This window comes from Thalassophryne amazonica, chromosome 7 (assembly GCF_902500255.1).
Source record: "Thalassophryne amazonica chromosome 7, fThaAma1.1, whole genome shotgun sequence".
Taxonomy (NCBI): domain Eukaryota; kingdom Metazoa; phylum Chordata; class Actinopteri; order Batrachoidiformes; family Batrachoididae; genus Thalassophryne; species Thalassophryne amazonica.
This window is the reverse complement of record NC_047109.1, coordinates 94,387,809-94,405,850: the sequence shown is the minus strand read 5'-3', so window position 1 is coordinate 94,405,850 and position 18,042 is coordinate 94,387,809. Positions and strand designations below refer to the sequence as shown.

Genomic DNA, 18,042 nt, shown 5'->3' with positions numbered 1-18,042 from the left:
TGGGCTTGAACCAATTACAAGCAGTGCCTGGAAGTAACGGGCCTACCAGTAAAGTCACTCGAAGAAGTGAGTTAATCTGTTTTCTGTTTGTTAGATCCTCATCACTTTAAAGTTTTGCTGTTTCATTTTTTTTACACAGTATATTATGAAACATGCTGCATTTATGGAAATATGGTAACTAAAAGTCCTTTCACATTGCATGCTTTATACGCATCAGGCAACACGTCACGTCAACGCCTCCCACACCCCCGACGTGTTGCATGCGGCAAGGAGGTGGAGACTTTCGCTCAGATTTTTTTTTTCTCCAGAGGAAAGCTGAGTGATCGCCATGTTGTATGTGCGTCGATGAACCACGAAAAAGCTTTAATACAGCAATCAAATTAATTTTGAGGTTTAAAAAAACATTTGCAAGGATTTTTCTTCAGAAAAGTGCTCTGTATAAATGAGCAGTCCTGTGACACCTTTCTGTTTTGTAGAGATCAGTGGTTTCTGCCACTAGTCTTCCATGTTTGGACCCGACACGTTTCTATTGGACAGTGAAGTTTTGTCAGTTCAGAGCAGCAAAAGTTGGATTGGGTTGAACTTTGACCACGTCAGCCTGTTGACAAGCAGAAATGCGCACACTCCTGGCAGAAGCGTTGGTTTAGCTCGGCTTTTCATGCGAAGCATCAGACGCCTCTAAAAAGCAACGCGTTTCATTGAAAATAATGCTTTTTAGACCGATTTGTGGTGCCTCTGATGCTTGCAAAGCATGTGGTGTGGAAGGCCCTTTACACAAATAGCAGTGGGTACAGAGGATTAATCATTTTTGTCTGATCTGCTTTCACCTGTGTGGTATACCTAATTGATAACTAAATTGAGAAAATTCTGGAAGCAATATAAACAGCTTGTTAAAAATATAGGGCCTGTCCAATAAGGTGCTGAGTTGAATACCAGTTATGACCATGCCTCTCAAATTATACAGTATCTGAACAGGAAAATATATATAATTGCTTGTGACTAACAAAGGAAATTTTCAACTTGCAGCTCAAGAGTGCTAATGACAGACTTGATGGCGAGGACAAGGGAACCAGGCACCAGAGGAATGCCCTAATCAATACCTTAACTGCATACACCCCTGGAATGGAACAAGGGAAGGGTACAGTAACAATCATTGTCAGGGGCTGCTTGAATGCTACGGCTCCTGTTTATCTTTGGCAGTCAGGACAAGTCAGGAACCGTCAAAGGCAGCCTTGCCAGGGACGTGCCAGAAATTTGCGGAGTTTTCATGGCGCCTGCAATAAAAATCACATCAATGGACAGTACTACCATCATTTCTACAATTGTGCCATAATCTGAAGATGTCCTGTCCGAGCAGAATCAAACAAGTATAGACGGGACCATCCTGAACTTTTTCCTGACCCAGATTACAGGTTTGAAAAACTATCAGTCTTGCAAATCAGTATATTTTTTTTGGGGGGGGGGGGGGGGGTGACGTGACAGCCAGTCACAGTAGAGAGGCACCGTGACGTCTGGTCTCTCTTTCGCTGCAAATCCATCATGGCAGAATCTTCTCCAAAACAGCTTCATTTCTGTGTAAATCTAACATGTCTATCATATATTATGCAAAAGCTACTGAAAAATACTTCGAAAACTGAAAACACTGTTTTCACAACCTGATAACACCTCTGCAGTGATTTACAAGGAAAAGCCACCAAGATACCCAGACAACTCAGGAGAAGTTATAGGCTTATGTGGCTGTGATTGGAGAAATTGTGCACAGTGCAAGCTTTGCATTTTGTATCACTACTCTTAGCTTCATAGTGGAGTAGAGCACAGAAGGATTTTCTTTCACCAAAACAGATCAAATCCAGGCTTGCATCTCACATGTATCTTCTGGCAATTTGTAGCTAAAATTTCAGGTCGTCTTTTTAAGAAAATCCTCCTCTATACCACTTCATCATGAAGATGGATAACTGGTGATACAAAATGCAAAGCTTGCACTGTGCATAATTTCTCCAATCACAGCCACGTAAGCCTATAACACCTTCTGGGTTGTGTGGGTGACTTGGTGGCTTTCCTCACTCTTCTTGCACAGTCACTCAGTTTTTCAGAACTGTCCATGCAGATTTAACAGAGTGCCATATTGTTTGTATTTCTTCATAACTGATGTAAATAAAGTCCAAAACATTCAGTGGCAGCTGTACCCTCAGAGCCTCGTCCACAACTACCACAAAAGACAGGCAGTACACGGTATTAAGAACAGGGGTATGTAAACGTTTGATCAGGTTCATTTGGGTAGTTTGTGTTGTCATGATTTGAAAAGAGTAAACACTTGTTTGCCAATAAATGGCTTCACCCAACCACGAACCATGAGCGAAAAAGTTTATCGTTCATATTCTCTGAAAAATGGCCAAAAAACAAAACTTTTGCCAGGGTATGTAAACTTTTGGCCCCACCTGTGTGTGTGTGTATATTACATTACGCTTAGCACTGGGATACCAATTAAGTAATTATTAAGAAGACTGCTCATACGGCTGAGGGTATTTTCTATGATATGAGGGTGTTTATATTCTATAATATCAAAGCTTATGGACAGATTAGCAGCAGCATTTAATTTGCATTGTATGTGGAATATTTGATAAAATTTAATTTTACTTCCAGAGAAACCTTTTCTCTGGGGATCAAACATAATTTAAATGAATAATTTTGTATTTTTGTATATTTTTTTCATCATATGAATTTCCTCAGGAAATTTATTGATTGTAATATGTTTAACTGTTCAGTTTCGCTTTTAAAAATTGTGTTCAATTGTGTTGTATCTGACTCTCATACTGAGTCTTCAAATCTGATTAAAAACTTGTAAAGTTGAAAATTTTTCATTTTATGTGCTTTTTGAGCAATGATGTTTAATTCTGTAAAGATGAATTCCATCATTTAATCTGTTATCAATTAAGTAATTTCAAAAGTTTCTGCAGTGTTAATTTTATGTGAATTCCACATTGCAAGTCACTATTGGAATAAAACCTATTGAATTTTAAAACATTTATGAAGTTTGTTTTACTTAATATTTTTGTTCTCAATAGGAACAATTACAAAAATTGTAGGTAATTGAGCAAGAACATTGCACGATCATCATATGAACAAAGACTGAGGACAGGTAATGTTCACATTTGAACATTCTACAAATGTTCATTTAATGTTCTGCTGCAACTGTTCATATGGTATTTGAACATTTGTGAATGTTTGCATAATGTTCATTGAATGTTCGCATCACCCAATGTTTGACCTTTAACTCAAGAGGTTGAATGAACGTATCACGTTAAGGGCCCGGTCCCACTTGCGTTTAGTAGGATTTGCGTATGGACTGCGTACAAAATTGGCTCATATTCGCTTAAGGGCCCTATCCCACTGGGGAGAGGATTAATTGCGCATGAATTGCATATACAAATTGCGGGCGTTCATTGTCGTCCGCAACAAAAATAACAAATGTCCCAGTATGAATTACGGATATATTAATAATATATAGCGAATATATGATGAACAATCACGGTTATATAACGCAAGTGAGGAAACTGATCCGACACATTGAGATTATCACAGGTGTATTATGAATGCATCGCGCACGTGTTACGCGTGCACGGCTTCCGCATTGCGGTCATAAAAGATGCGCACTCGGGCCGTCTGCATCACGATTCACACCAACAATACAGGCTCTGGAGCATTTGCTGGACTTGAACAAGTTGATCACAGAGAAGTGAGGGCTAACTGTTCATGAGTTTGGGGGGGGGTGTTTTTTTTTTTTTTTTTGAGTGTGTCACAGAAAACAGACTTCAGCGTGAGTTGTGGCTATAAACAGCAACTTTTCCTTTTGTTGGTGTTAAATAAAAGTCCTGGATTGCAGCAGCTATTACATATTTGTGGATTTACACAGCCGGACCGGCACTGACTGGCAGGTATGTCACTTTCTACCACATATAATACTTTGGGTTTACGTGATGTGTTTGTTATGCATTCACAGATTGTCCGCAAATCAGCTGCAAAGCAGATGTAATAAAAATTTGTATGCATTCGCTACAACATATTTTAGTTTGATGTGGACATGATGGGCACGATATATATCTGTTTTACACACTGTCTCAGTCCGCTGCCAAGCCGCAAATCCCCGTCAGTTGCGGATATCAGCAGTTAACGGCAGATATACAGCGCATAGAGTGAGTATATATTGTGTATGAATTGAGTATATACGGAGTATGTAAGGCGGATGTTATCCGCATCCAGATTTTTGAAAAGCTCAAAGATCCTGGCTGCGGACATGCGTGCCTCTGCGGATGATCACGGGCATGTTCGGATGACGGCCGACTCATACAGGCATGTTACACGGATACTGCAGATGTTTGGCGAATATGGGCCAATTTTGTGCGCAATCCATACGCAAATCCTCCTAAACACCAGTTGGATAGGGCCCTAACATCCGCAATATGCGTGAAACATGCTTGTATGAGTCGGCCGACACCCGCACACGTCTGCTATTTTCCGTAGAGGCACGTTTTTCCGTTACCAGGATTTTTGAGCTGCACAAAATTTTGGCTACACATACACCATACATACTCAATACATACTCAGTACATACTCAAATATGCGCTGTATATTCGGCGTCATCTGCTGATATCCGCAACTGATGGGGATTTGTGGCTTGGCAGGGACTGGTCCGGTGTGTAAAATGGATATTTTGCATGCCCATCATGTCCACATCATGAACTAAAATAAGTTATAGCGACTGCATCTGATTTGCGGCGGATGCAAATCAGATGCACTGTGTTCACAGCTGGACGCCATTCTTTGTTCTACCGGCTGCCACACGCTCTGCGCTGGATGCTGCGTATATAAAATAATTGTTTTGTGGCGGATTAATCATTTTATTCTGCAAATTGGCTAAACGGCTCTGATCACCTCCTGAATCACAGAGGAAGCTGCAGCTGGGCCGTTCTATGACTATTTTCTCATGTATTTCATCTGTTGGGATCTGAAGGGAATCTGTACATCTTGAACCGCTTGTTATGTCTATTTGTGCATCCAAACACACAACAACCTGGCATTTTCAGCGAATAAATAAACAAACTGGATATACACGCAGATAGCTTAACAACAAATGCAAACTTGGCCCCAAGATGGCACCACGAGTCAGGTGAGCTTTTGTTTTTTTTTTCCGTTTCCCCTGGCTCGTCATGTCGGTACTCTCTGTATAAAGGGACTGGGTCTCCATAGGACTCATTTTTAATTATTCTTTTTCTTCCTACATTATCAGATGCCAGAAGTAATTTAATATACACTAAATATAAGAATTGCTGTTAAAATAAATTGTTTTTACACCCAGTTTTCTTTCGATAACTCAGGTAAATAATACATCATTCATTAATACAATGCAAACAGTATGGTACTGTACGGTGAATCTGTCTTGAGTGACCAAACCACAAGAAGACTAGTGAGAGAAGACACCAAGGCACCCATGACCACTCTGAAGGAGTTACAGGGTTCTGTGGCTGTGATTGGAGAAACTCTACATCGTGCAGACTTCATCTGATTGGAATGATTTATGTAAATGAAGTCCGCGACACATTCAGTGGACTTACAAATGTTCATGTATCCATTCCCTGACATGTATAAAAAAAAAAAACTGGTAGAAAAAGTAATGAGTTCCATTACATTAAGAAGATTCTTTAGATTTACTTTGTCCAATTATTTATGGTCTCTGAAAATGGAGGGACTGCGTATAAAAATGGCTGAAATTTCTAAACGGTTGATATGTCTACATAAGAACAACCTGATTGTTTCATTTCTGTTACTCTACATTTCTATGCTCTACTGTGGTGGCAGACAGGCAAATATTAAGTCCCTTCAGCTGCTCCATTGCTTTCACTCTGAGTCGCAACAGCAGATCCAAGGTGGATGTGCATGTTGGTTTGACACAAGTTTTACACCGGATGCCCTTCCTGACACAACTCCACATTACATAGCGAAATGTGGCAGGGGTGGGGTTTAAACCAGAGACCTCTTGCACTGAAACTAAACGCACTAACCACTTGGCCGCCACCATAAAACATAAATACATAAAATAACTATAACTTCTTATATACTCAACTGTAATTACATAAAGTAAAATTACATTTTAAAAAGAACCAAAGAACAAAAAACAAAAAAGTAAATAAACAGAAATCACAAAAGAACAAACTGGGTGTACAAAGAACAGTAATATATACTGTACTGTGCTATACTCACTTCCCAGAATGTTTTAAAGCTCTCTTTGCAGTGAACGCATTTGAAGGGTTTGTCGTCTTTGCTGTGTGTTGGCTGGTGCTGGGTCAGTTCCTCAGATGACAAAAATGATCGATCGCATACGTAACAAGTGAATAATGTGTTGCCCTGTGACAACAAAGAAATAAACTGAAAATAATATAATACCAGAGTTACCTTCTTCAAAATGCCATCTGATCACCTTTATTCACCATTTACAAACAACGTTAAGGAGTCTGTTTTTGATCTGACACTTATCATACCACCAGCAGGTTAAATAAACAGGTAGAATGTAATTTCAAAAAATAATCTCTGACACAAACAGCAGATATTGTGAGGTGTACCTGCTGCAGCTGTTTGTACTCTTCCCTGTGGCTCTTCTTCATATGTCTTTCTTTAGCTTTGGCACTGCAGAACGTGATGAAGCACTGGAAACACTGAAGATTTTCATTTTGGTCTGAAAAGAGAGGAAAGAAACTATCACAACAAAAAAGTCAATCTGTCAGTGCCTGTTATTAAACAGTGTCCAAGGTTGTGTTCATATTACTGGTTTGAAAGACCCGATTCTGCTTTTCTGGCATGCAAGGGACTCATCTAATACTTTTTTCATAGCATCATTCTTGGATGGGTCAATTACAGTCTACTGCGATTTGAAAATGCCAGAATTCAAGTAGAACTGACCTGAACATGCAGCAAGTTAACTTTACTTCCGTTCAGGCATTTCACCACACAACAAGCCACATTATTCCAGGTGTTTGTGATAAACATTGCTGAAATACTTCATTGTTATTATTCTTGTTATTAATAGCTTCTAAATCCTCTTAGTAAAATTGTGTCTCTGCATTGAACCAATCTTAATCACATATTTTTCAAACAACTTGATCACACTAACAGCATGTTTTTAATGGTGCTCAGTGGAAACTCACAGACACACGGGGAAAACATGCAAACTCAACACACAGACCAAAAAAAAAAAATGGTCACAGATGGATTCAAACCCTGGACATTCTTGCTGTTTGGCAAGAGTGCTAACCACTATCTCACAACTACTACTGAATTGTACTTTATTTTATTTGACAGTTATTAACAACATATATACATTGATACAACTACTAGACTACTTCAAAATATATGGCACTAAATCATAATTCATAGCCAATATTATGATGTTTGGGACATTTGCTTGAGGACATTTTCTCAACCTGGACCTCTCTGAATTTTAATTGCATACTCCTGAGCTTTGTAGCTTTGATATGTTTTAACTCTGGGAAGGCAGTTACCATTTCGGGTGCAGCATGTAGGAGTTCTAAAGCAGAAAGAATGCGCTGCTTGTTCCGCTCTCCTGAACTGTCTCTGAATTCAAAAAATAAGTCCTGTATTTTGAAGAGAAATTTTGCCATCTGCTGGGGTGATGATTCCTCTGTCTCAGATGAGGAATCCTCATCTAAGTCAACCCACTCAGTGTCATCATTGCATGGCGGGCAAGTGGACTGCGGATATAGCTCAGGTTGCTTCACCCAGTCTGGGAGCCTCTCTGCAGTAAACAAACTGTCCAGATCTTCTAAGTCAGGGAAGAGGCTGTAGAGCCAGGTATTTGCTTCAGTGACTTCCCAAGCTTGCTCCAGGTAGTCAAACTTTTCCCATGGGGTGTAGGTGTGGCGGAAACAGGTGAAAAAAAAAATCTTATGTCAGCGAAGATCTCTTTAATTGTCATCAAGTTCAGCTCAGGATCTGAGTCCACTGCCTCCAGGTACTGGCCAGATTGTTCTGTCATGGCTTGTGGTGGCTTGGCCCTGAAGGTTGTAGGAGGCATATGCAGACTCACAGACACAGGTGTAGATCAAGAAAAATGGCTTTATCCAATAGGCAGGCAACAGGTTCGGTACACAGGGAATCAATCAACATGGTGGAGGTACAGGCAGGTAGCAAGCTGAGGCAGAGTCCAAAAAACAAGCAAAGTTCAGGGATAAGACAAGGCGGAGGTCGGTAACACTAGCAAGGTCAGAAATACAACAAGGCACAACTGGACAATGGCGTGAAGCTGGAAAGTGCAAAATGCAACAATCTGGGGAGGGACTGTGAGACTGTGAGGGCTTAAATACTAGTGGAAGAATCAGAGTGTGAAATGAGGAACAGGTGTGCAGAGAGTGCTGGAAGGGGGCGTGACCAGGGAAGACAAAGGTAAGTGCAAGAGAGTACAGTAAGGTAAAAGTAAAGTGAACTGGGGCAAGATAATTACATGACAGAACAACCAACGGTGCAAAATGTGACGTCCTTGACTAACCATAATAAACATGAACAAAACAGGGGGGGGGGGCGAAACTAAAACTAAGGTGGCGAGGTAAGGAGTGGAAAACCAGTGATAATAACTAAAAAGAGATGACGTGACACAGGAAACTGAATACCCTAAACATGACTAAACAAACTATTGACAGAATAGGAAATAAATGATGAACAAATCAAAACCAGGGACTAGGTAATGCAATGAATGACTAAACCATAAATAAATGATACACAGAATAAAACCGGTAACAAAAGCATTACACAAAGTAAAGAAACAAACAGAACCAAAACAAGACTTACATGACAACATATAATAATATAAAACGTAAAACTGTACAAACATCAGTGGAAGCCTAGACCAAAATAGGGGGGAAACCCAGACATGAACCTTGGGCCGGAGCAGATCCTGACAACTCCAGCTGCCCAGCATGGCATCATCTGGAGTTTAGTAAGTCCCTTCGGCTGCTCCCTTGTTTGCACTCGGGGTCGCCACAGCAAATCCAAGGTGGATCTGCATGTTGAATGGGCACAGGTTTTACGCCGGATGCCCTTCCTGACGCAACTCCATATTACATGGAGAAATGTGGCAGGGGTGGGATTCAAACCTGGAACCTTCTGCACTGAAACCAAGCACATTAACCACTTGGCCACCACCCCGCACATTAAAAAGGATGCAAAGGAAGACGATGATGACGACAACAACTTTATAGTCCCTCTTGGAAGCTGCCACATACAACAAAAACAGACCTGTAAGGGCCACAAAAGCAAGGACAAGAATACAGTGCAAATAAGAACAAATAATTAAAATGCCATAAAACTGCAGTTCAAAACCTGTACAACACAATGCTATTAAACAAAAAACAAACAATCAAAACAAAAAACACGCACACCTGCACCACCTCCTCCCACCCAAGGACGGAGGAGGTGGTGGCAAGGACCGGGATGTATTTAACTGTTTGTTAAGGAAAGAAATGGAAATGGGAATGAAAGAAAATCTATACCAGTTACTCTTGCATTTGCAAACTCTGTAACGCCTTCCTGAGGACAGCAGGTCGTATTCTGAGAATACTAGAACATGAGATGGGTCAGATGTAATTTTGAAAGCTTGTCTAACAACCACCTCCTCATACAGAGCCTGAAGAGGCTGCTGGCCTGTCTTTTCCACTAGTTTTAATGCTGTTGACACCATTCTGTGGAGTTTTGTCTTATTCTGAACAGTGAGGGTGCCGTACAAATATACAATATGAACAAAAATACACAATATGAACAGGAAGAAGAAAAGAAAAATGAGTCCAGACTGCAGGTGAGTAAAGGAAATTTTTGAGTTAATGTACATGCAGCCACCAATAAGTTTTGATATACGGTGCATCCAGAAAGTATTCACAGTGCTTCATCTGTTCCTCATTTTGTTATGTTTCAGCCTTAATCCAAAATGGGGTACATTCATTTTCCCTCAAAATTCAGTCCAAACCCCTTTAAGATGCACAGTCATTTTCAGATCTCTCCAGAGATGTTCAATCGAATTCAGGTCTGGACTCTGGCTGGACCACTCAAGGACATTCACAGAGTTGTCCTGAAGCCACTCCTTCGATATCTTGGCTGTGTGCTTAGGGTCACTGTCCTGCTGACAGATGAACCGTCACCCCAGTCTGAGGTCAAGAGTGCTATGGAGCAGGTTTTCACCCAGGATGTCTCTGTACATTGCTGCATTCGTCTTTCCCTCAATCCTGACTAGTCTCCCAGTTCCTGCCGCTGAAAAACATCCCCACAGCATGATGCTGCCACTCCCCTGATCGCCCAGTTTCGATGGTCAGCCAGCTCCAGGAAGAGTCCTGGTGGATCTGAACTTCTTCCATTTAGCCTTTCCCAGATTTGTGCCTCAAGACAATCCTGTCTCTGTGGTCTACAGACAATTCCTTTGTCTTCATGCTTGGTTTGTACTCTGACATGCACTGTCATCTGTGGGACCTTATATGTAGACAGGTGTGTGCCTTTCCAAATCATATCCAATCAACCAAATTTACCCCAGTCAGATTCCATTTAAACTGTAGAAACATCTCAAGGATGATCACTGGAAACAGAATGCACCTGAGCTCATATTTGACCTTCATGGCAAAGGATGTGAATACTTTTGTGCACGTGATTTCTTAGTTTTTTTATTTTTAATGAAGTTACAAACATCTTAAAAAAAAAAAAAAAAAAAACCTTTTTGTCATTATGGAGTACTGTATGTAGAATTTTGAGGGAAAAAAAATTAATTTTGTCCATTTTAGAATCAGACTGTAACATAACAAAATGTGGAAAGTGATGTGCTATCAATACTTTTCAGATCCAAGACACACACACACACACACACACAAAAATCACAATTATAAATTTTGCAATTTCACCACATACACTTTAACACACTATTTAATACTCACCATATTCTCACCATACTCACCATGTATCCTATCAATCAATATTTAATAGTAAAAATACTAAAGCGTACTTACCGTAGGTAGGGGTGTTTTTCCGCAGGTCTTCAGGTGACTGTCATAGCCCTGCCGATGAGGAAAACCTGTCTGACAGAGGCAGGGAGATTTGCTGGCGTGACCACCCATGTGGGACATTCACAGCAAGGCTGACCAGAAGCCCTTTCCACATTCGACACATTTCAGCACTCTCTGGTGAGCGCCACTGTGTTTCTTCAGCTCTTCTTTAGTATCAAATGACTGGCCACACTCCAGACAGCAGATCGCATCTGGCTTTGCCTCCAGATGGCCCCAGCAGCCTGTGTCCTTTTTGTGCTGCTGAAAGTCCACCTCGTTGAGAAATTCTCTCATGCAACGCAGTTAATGCGCTGAGGTTGGCATTTGTGTTGGTAGGACAGCTTTGCAAAGCGAAAGTGGCGGCCGCATTGTACACAGGTGTAAGGCAACAAACCCAGATGGGAGAAACGGTGTTTCAGGAGAGCGATGTTCTGAGTAAAGGTCTTTGTACAATCAGTGTATCTTAAAACGCGATAGCATACCTTCTTCTGATGGTATGCGAAGGACTGTGAAGTAGAATAATAGCGGCCACACGTTGTGCATGTAAAACCTACTTTGGTTTTGTGTAACTGCTTGTGGGATTGATATGTCTTCAAAGAAGCAAATAGACATTTGCACAAGTCACACTCATAAAACTCCTTCTTTAAGTGATTCATGGCCAGGTGGGTGTTCAAGTCTTTAAATGACTGAAAGCCTATCAGACAAATACGGCAACGGAAAAGCTCTTTAGCCTGAACATGTTTACGCAGGTGGGCGCGGTAGCTGAAAACCTTGCAGAAGTGATTTCGACATTCAACACAACGGTATAGACGAGCCCCTGTGTGATGTTTACGCAGGTGGGCACAGAAGCTGGAAACCTTGAAGAAGCGCTTTCGACATTCAGCACAATGGTATGGACGTACCCCTGTGTGTTGGTTCATGTGCTCTTTCAGTTTGAAGATGGAGGACAACTGAAGCTCGCAGACTCTGCAGCGGTAGTCTTCTGTCTGACTCAACTCTGTGGGGGGCAAGAAATGAGAAGGTCCAAGTCTGGCCATCAAAAATAACTTTTTGACCTGATTGGTACCACTGAAGGTGACCAAATGACACTTAGAATCCAGTCTCAGTGTGCCATAGCCTACACAAAAATCTGTGACAACCATCACAGGGTGGTAGATGTAGCCAGCTAGGGGTCAATGAAGAATTACACAGAGGTCAAAATGTAAAAAGTGCTCCAATCATGTTGAAAACTACACCACATTATTTTTCTGATCATAACGATTCCAAAAAGGCATAATTTGGGCTATCTGTGATGGAATGTTCTGGAGTTATGGGGTAAAAGAACTTGTGGAGAGCTGGACTTGTCCTCTTGTCCCAACTTGTCCTCTAACACTCCGAAACGGAGGTGTTCCTTTGTCTCGCTTCATCAGCGAATCGGTCATGACGCACGAAGCCTCCGCGCGGCTTTCCATGACAAAATCTCTTGTTAAAAGTGAAATCTGCCGGAAAATGGCTGATGTCCAGGTCTTGTGATAACCAGAGAAAGAGCACATGACGGTCTCGTATCCACAGAGCCATCAGCTTAGAAATGATCCAGTGGTTTGTGCCGCATCGTCGCAGCCCGCCGCACCGACCGTCCTTTAAAGGGGTCCTTAAACCTGTAGTTAAAGTCCTTATTCTCTGTGAAGCCCGTAAAATTTTCACTGAAAGCCAGATAAATTTTTCGAATGGTTTCCAGGTGCCAGTCTCTAACAGCTTCTGAAAAAATTCTGATGGAAAAAAAGTCCTTTTCATTCCGCCATTTCCAGACAATGAAAATCCGATGAGGGGGCGGGACCACTCCTTCCACAAGGCGTGCTCACAGGCGAATGACGTCACCGACAGGCGTGGAAAAACTCACGCATGCGCACGAGGGTTCAAGCATGTCTGACGTAAAAACATATGAATGAAATCCATATAGTTTTTGAAAAAAATAAAAAGGTACGATACTTTACGGACAGACCTCGTATATGTTACCCTGTAACATTTCTGTGTAGGCTCTCAGTTGTCCAGGTGGTTTCCATAGTAGAGAAGCTTGAATTTTCGACTGGACTGGGTTGCTTGACGTGAGGACGTCAAGCAACCCAGTCCAGTCAAAGATTCAAGCTTCTTTACTGTTACCCTGTAACATGACAACTAAGCATGACAGATGGTGCAAACTATTCCTTATTAGAACCCTATCAACCCAAACAATAATTTGCATTGTGCAGTTTTCAAAATGATTGGAGCATTTTTACATTTTGACCTCTGTGTAATTCTCCATTGACCCCCTAGATGGCTATCATACATTTTTGTGTAGGCCATGGTACACTGAGGCTGGATTCTAAGTTTCGTTTGGTCACCTTTGGTGGTACCGAAAACCTGCTTGGCCCATGGACTAAAATGTACACTCATGTTTTGTGTACTGCCTTAGTGCTGAGGTCCCCCCCCAGTTGCATTTGTGTCTATATGCAGTGATCGGGAAAAGAAATGCAAGCCAATGAGACATCTCTATTTTGTGGAAATGTAAAGGGAAAATTTCATTTACAATGGCACAACTGTCACCTATCATTGCAAGAAATTTATAACAATAATTTTAACACTGAAAGTTGCATTTAGTCCATACACACACACACACACACGCAGGTACACACAGTTGTATGCAAATTTTGGGCATGCCTGATGATTTCCAGGATTTTCCTTTATAAATCATTGGTTGTTTGGATCAGCAATTTCAGTTAAATATATCATATAGCAGACAAACACAGTGATATTTGAGAAGTGAAATGAAGTTTCTAGGATTTACAGAAAGTGTGCAATAATTCTTTAAACAAAATTAGGCAGGTGCATAAATTTGGGCACCCCAACAGAAAAAAATACATCAATGTTTACTAGATCCTCCTTTTGCAGAAATAACAGCCTCTAAACACTTCCTATAGTTTCCAATGAGAGTCTGGATTCCGGTTGAAGGTATTTTAGACCATTCTTCTTTGCAAAACATCACAGGTTTGTTGGTTTCTGAACATGGACAGCCTGCTTAAAATCACACCACAGACCTTCAACAATATTCAGGTCTGGGGACTGAGATGTCCATTGCAGAATGTTGTACTTGTTCGTCTGCATGAATGTCTTAACAGATTTTGAGTGTGTTTGGGGTCGTTGTTGAAAAATCCAGCACCGGTGCAACTTCAACTTTGTCACTGATTCATGAACATTGTTCTCAAGAATCTGCTGATATTGACAGGAATCCATGTGACCCTCAACTTTAACAAGATTCCCAGTACCTGCACTGGCCACACAGCATGATGGGAACCACCTCCAAATTTTACTGTCGGTAGCAAGTGTTTTTCTTGGAATGCTGTGTTCTTTTTCAGCCATGCGTACTGCCCCTTGTTATGTAAAAATAATTCAATTTTAGTTTCATCAGTCCACAGCACCTTATTCCAAAATGAAGCTGGTTTGTCCAAATGTGCTTTACCATACCTCAAGCGACTCTGTTTGTGGCGTGTACGCAGAAAAGGCTTCCTCTGCATTACAGCATCTCTTTGTGTGCTGCATAGTTGAACGATGCACAGAGACACTATCTGCAGCAAGATCATGTTGTAGGTCTTTGGAGCAGGTCTGTGGGTTGACTATGACTGTTCTCACCATCCTTCGCTTCAGCTTATCTGAGATTTTTCTTGGCCTGCCACTTCGGGCCTTAACTAGTACTGTGCCTGTGGTCTTCCATTTCCTCACTATGTTCCTCACAGTGGAAACTGACAGCTGAAATCTCTGAGATAGCTTTTTGTATCCTTCCCCTAAACCATGATGCTGAACAGTCTTTGTTTTCAGGTCATTTGAGAGGTGTTTAGAGGCTCCCATGTTGCCACTCATTAGAAGAGATGCAAAGAGGGGAAACATTTGCAAATGGCCACCTTAAATACCCCTTCTCATGATTAGATGCACCTGTGTAAGGAGGTCAAGGGTCAATGAGCTTACCAAACCAATTTTATGTTCCAATAATTAGTGCTAAATGTATACTGTCCCAGCTTTTTTGAAATGTGTTGCAGGTATCCATTTCAAAATGAGCAAATATTTGCAAAAAAAACAATGAAGTTTATCAGTTTGAACATTAAATATCTTGTCTTTGTGGTGTATTCAATTGAATATAGGTTGAAGAGGATTTGCAAATGCAGTTAAAGATCATCGGAGGCTGGTCATTGGGTGATAGGCAGGGCCAACACATATTGACGGACAAACACATTCACACTCACACCTACCATCAGTTTAGAGTCATCAATTCACCTAAACTGCATGTTTTTTGGAAGTGGGAGGAAGCCAGGGCACCCGGAGGGAAATCACACAAACACAGGACAACATGCGAACTCCACACACGAAGGACCCAGTCAGAAGTGAACCTGGGATGTTCTTGCTGTGAGAAAACAGTGCTAACCACTAAACCACCGTTCTGCCTAGTTTATTCAGCACTAATCTATCAGTGTTTGACTTTTAAAAACACACTTTACTTATGTAATTAATCACATCAAAATGCTTGACTTGGATCAACTTATGTTTTACAGGACACCATCCTTAACCACAGCATAGAAAATAAATGAGTCGCACCATCTTTTAGCTCTTCCTCTTCCTTGTAGTCCTCCTCCTCTTTCAGCTTCTGTTCAGTAGGTGCTGGACTTTCTGCTGTGGGTTTTGATGATGCACAATGCCCAGCACCTTTGACAGTCGTACTCAAAGCTGCTTCTTCTGAATCCAAGATCTCAGAAAATGCCAACTCTGTCAGTTGGATATCAATGGTGTACTCGATGGACATGACTGAAGGCTGAAGAGATAAAAGGGTGCAGATGTTCAGTTTGATGGCATTCATACCAAGTTGATGTCGAGTATTCCATTGGGTTTATGACTATATCATTAATAAGTGGGCAATAAATGTTATCACATTTTATGGAAATGGCAAGATTTGGGTTAACTATCCTGAACTGCGCTGACATTTTTAAATACAAATTCATCTGACAATTTTAATTCCATTTATGTGACCACACAGTAAATTTTGCAAAGTAAAATGTCCTCTGCTGGGATAACATTTGGTCCCAATCCAAACAGAGTTAAATATGCTCTATCACAGGGCTAAATCAACTCTATCACAGTGTAAAATCAACTCTTATTGGAGTAGAAACACTTGATTTGTCAAGATGGTAGAGCTGATTTCACTCTATAATAGAGTGTATTTTACTCAATAATGTACTCAATAATACAAAAAAATACTCAATAATCGAAATAATATTTAGACTGGGACCAAATGATATCCTGGCAGAGTATATTTTACTCAGCAAAATTTCCTGTGAAGCCAGATTTATGATGCAACTTATCCCCCATTACAAATACACTAGTGACAATCTTTACCTGTGCACAGGTCGAAGCCTGGAATCATACTTTGCTACACCCCTATTCCACAGGGCGCCCTTCTATTATGATCACCCATAATCCAAAAAAAAAAAAAAAAAAAAAAAAAAAAGCAAAAAACGGGATGAAACAGCTTACTCCGGCTTGTCTCCTAACAGGCTGGCTTATAAAGTGCAGACCTGGCAACCTGCCCAAAAACACAAGTAAGCCCTCAGCCAGAACCGCAACAAGCACTGCTTCAAATTTATACCCCAAAGCACAATTAAATAGGTTTCAAGATGTACTCACTAGAAATACCCAGTTTAAAGGCATTCACTGCTTGGGACTCCAGCGAGGGCGGTTGCATCTCCTCCTCTCTCCTCTATCTCTGCTCCAACCTTCAAAGTCCCTACTTCACCAGGCTGTGAATTCTTCAAACTATATTGGATTAATCATGGAATTGATCAGCTGGTCTCTGAACGCTACTGACACCATTTTTTCTACAAGAAGATCAGGGCCGGGGGACCCTGCGTGCCCGGATGGAACTTACCCTGTGGGCTATGTTCTCGACGCCTGGGAGACGTGGCGGGTTGCATGCTTTGCACCTTTCCCTGTGGAGGACGTCAAGGATTTATTCATATTTGTTTTTTTTTTTTGCAATGATGGCGCTGGCGACATGCAGCATTAGTGTGAGAGGCTGAGTTTTGTTTGAGTGTTTTGTAGACTTTCTGTGAACTTTTGAGAACACTGGGATGTTCTGAATCTGTCCAATCCTACCTGGACAATGGCTTACCAAATACGAGGTCTGTGAGAAAAGTATCGGACCTTTTTATTTTTTTCAAAAACCATATGGATTTGAATCACGTGATTGCATCAGCCAAGCTTGAACCTTCGTGCGCATGCGTGAGTTTTTTCACGCCTGTCGGTTGCGTCATTCGCCTGTGAGCAGGCTTTGTGTGAGCAGTGGTCCACCCCTCTCATCGGATTTTTATTGCGAATAAATGTCTGAACGATTTGGAGCTTTGCTGCATCAGTTTTTTTCCAGAAACTGTGAGAGACCTCCAGGTGGACACCGTTCGGAAAATTAATATGGCTTTCAGGGACGATTTTATGGGGATTATACAGATTAAGGAGTGTTACTGCCGCTTTAAGGATGGCCCACAACTGCTGAGACCGCGGCGCACTCCCAGCGCCGATCGACATGCTCAGACCCCGCTGAAACAACCAGATCATTTCATTTTCTCCTCTTTCCATGACAAAAACTCCTGTAACAGTGGAATGTGCCGTTCATTTCTAAACTGGACGCTGTCTTGATCTGGTATGTCGTCTGACTAGCACAGGAATTGTGAAAAGACGTGGACATCAGCACTTTTTCAGCACATTAAGACAGACGTGCGGAGGAGTTCCGTGCGTCGCGGTGGAGCCGCATGGCGCAAAGCAACGCCGTGATGAAGCCTTCCAGGACATGTTGGGGCATGTCCAGCTCATGCACAATCACAATCGGATAATCACAAAGTGAAAAGCAACCGGAATCCATCTGAAACCCACCTGAAAGCCGTCCTGTGAGACCAACACCGAG

At 41.4% G+C, this 18,042-nt stretch overlaps 1 protein-coding gene across 3 annotated transcripts in view; it reads right to left on the bottom strand.

Annotated features, from left to right (window-relative positions):
• Positions 1-17,028, bottom strand: part of LOC117514597 (zinc finger protein 576-like) — a 30,468-nt gene extending 13,440 nt beyond the window's left edge. The window contains exons 1-6 of one of the 3 annotated variants that reach the window (XR_004561907.1): positions 17,014-17,028; positions 16,773-16,901; positions 15,690-15,903; positions 11,052-12,084; positions 7,554-8,203; positions 6,618-6,730 (exon numbers count right to left, since the gene is read on the bottom strand). Coding sequence is in view for 2 of the 3 variants with exons in the window: in XM_034175127.1 (XP_034031018.1) it covers positions 6,259-6,402; positions 6,618-6,730; positions 15,690-15,903; positions 16,773-16,796 (495 nt within the window). In the remaining variant the exon portion in view is untranslated. Of the gene's footprint in view, positions 1-6,258; positions 6,403-6,617; positions 6,731-7,553; positions 8,204-11,051; positions 12,085-15,689; positions 15,904-16,772; positions 16,902-17,013 lie in introns of all 3 variants that reach the window. The other 2 variants (XM_034175127.1, XM_034175128.1) reach the window with 2 other exon arrangements.
• Positions 17,029-18,042: the final 1,014 nt, after the last annotated feature.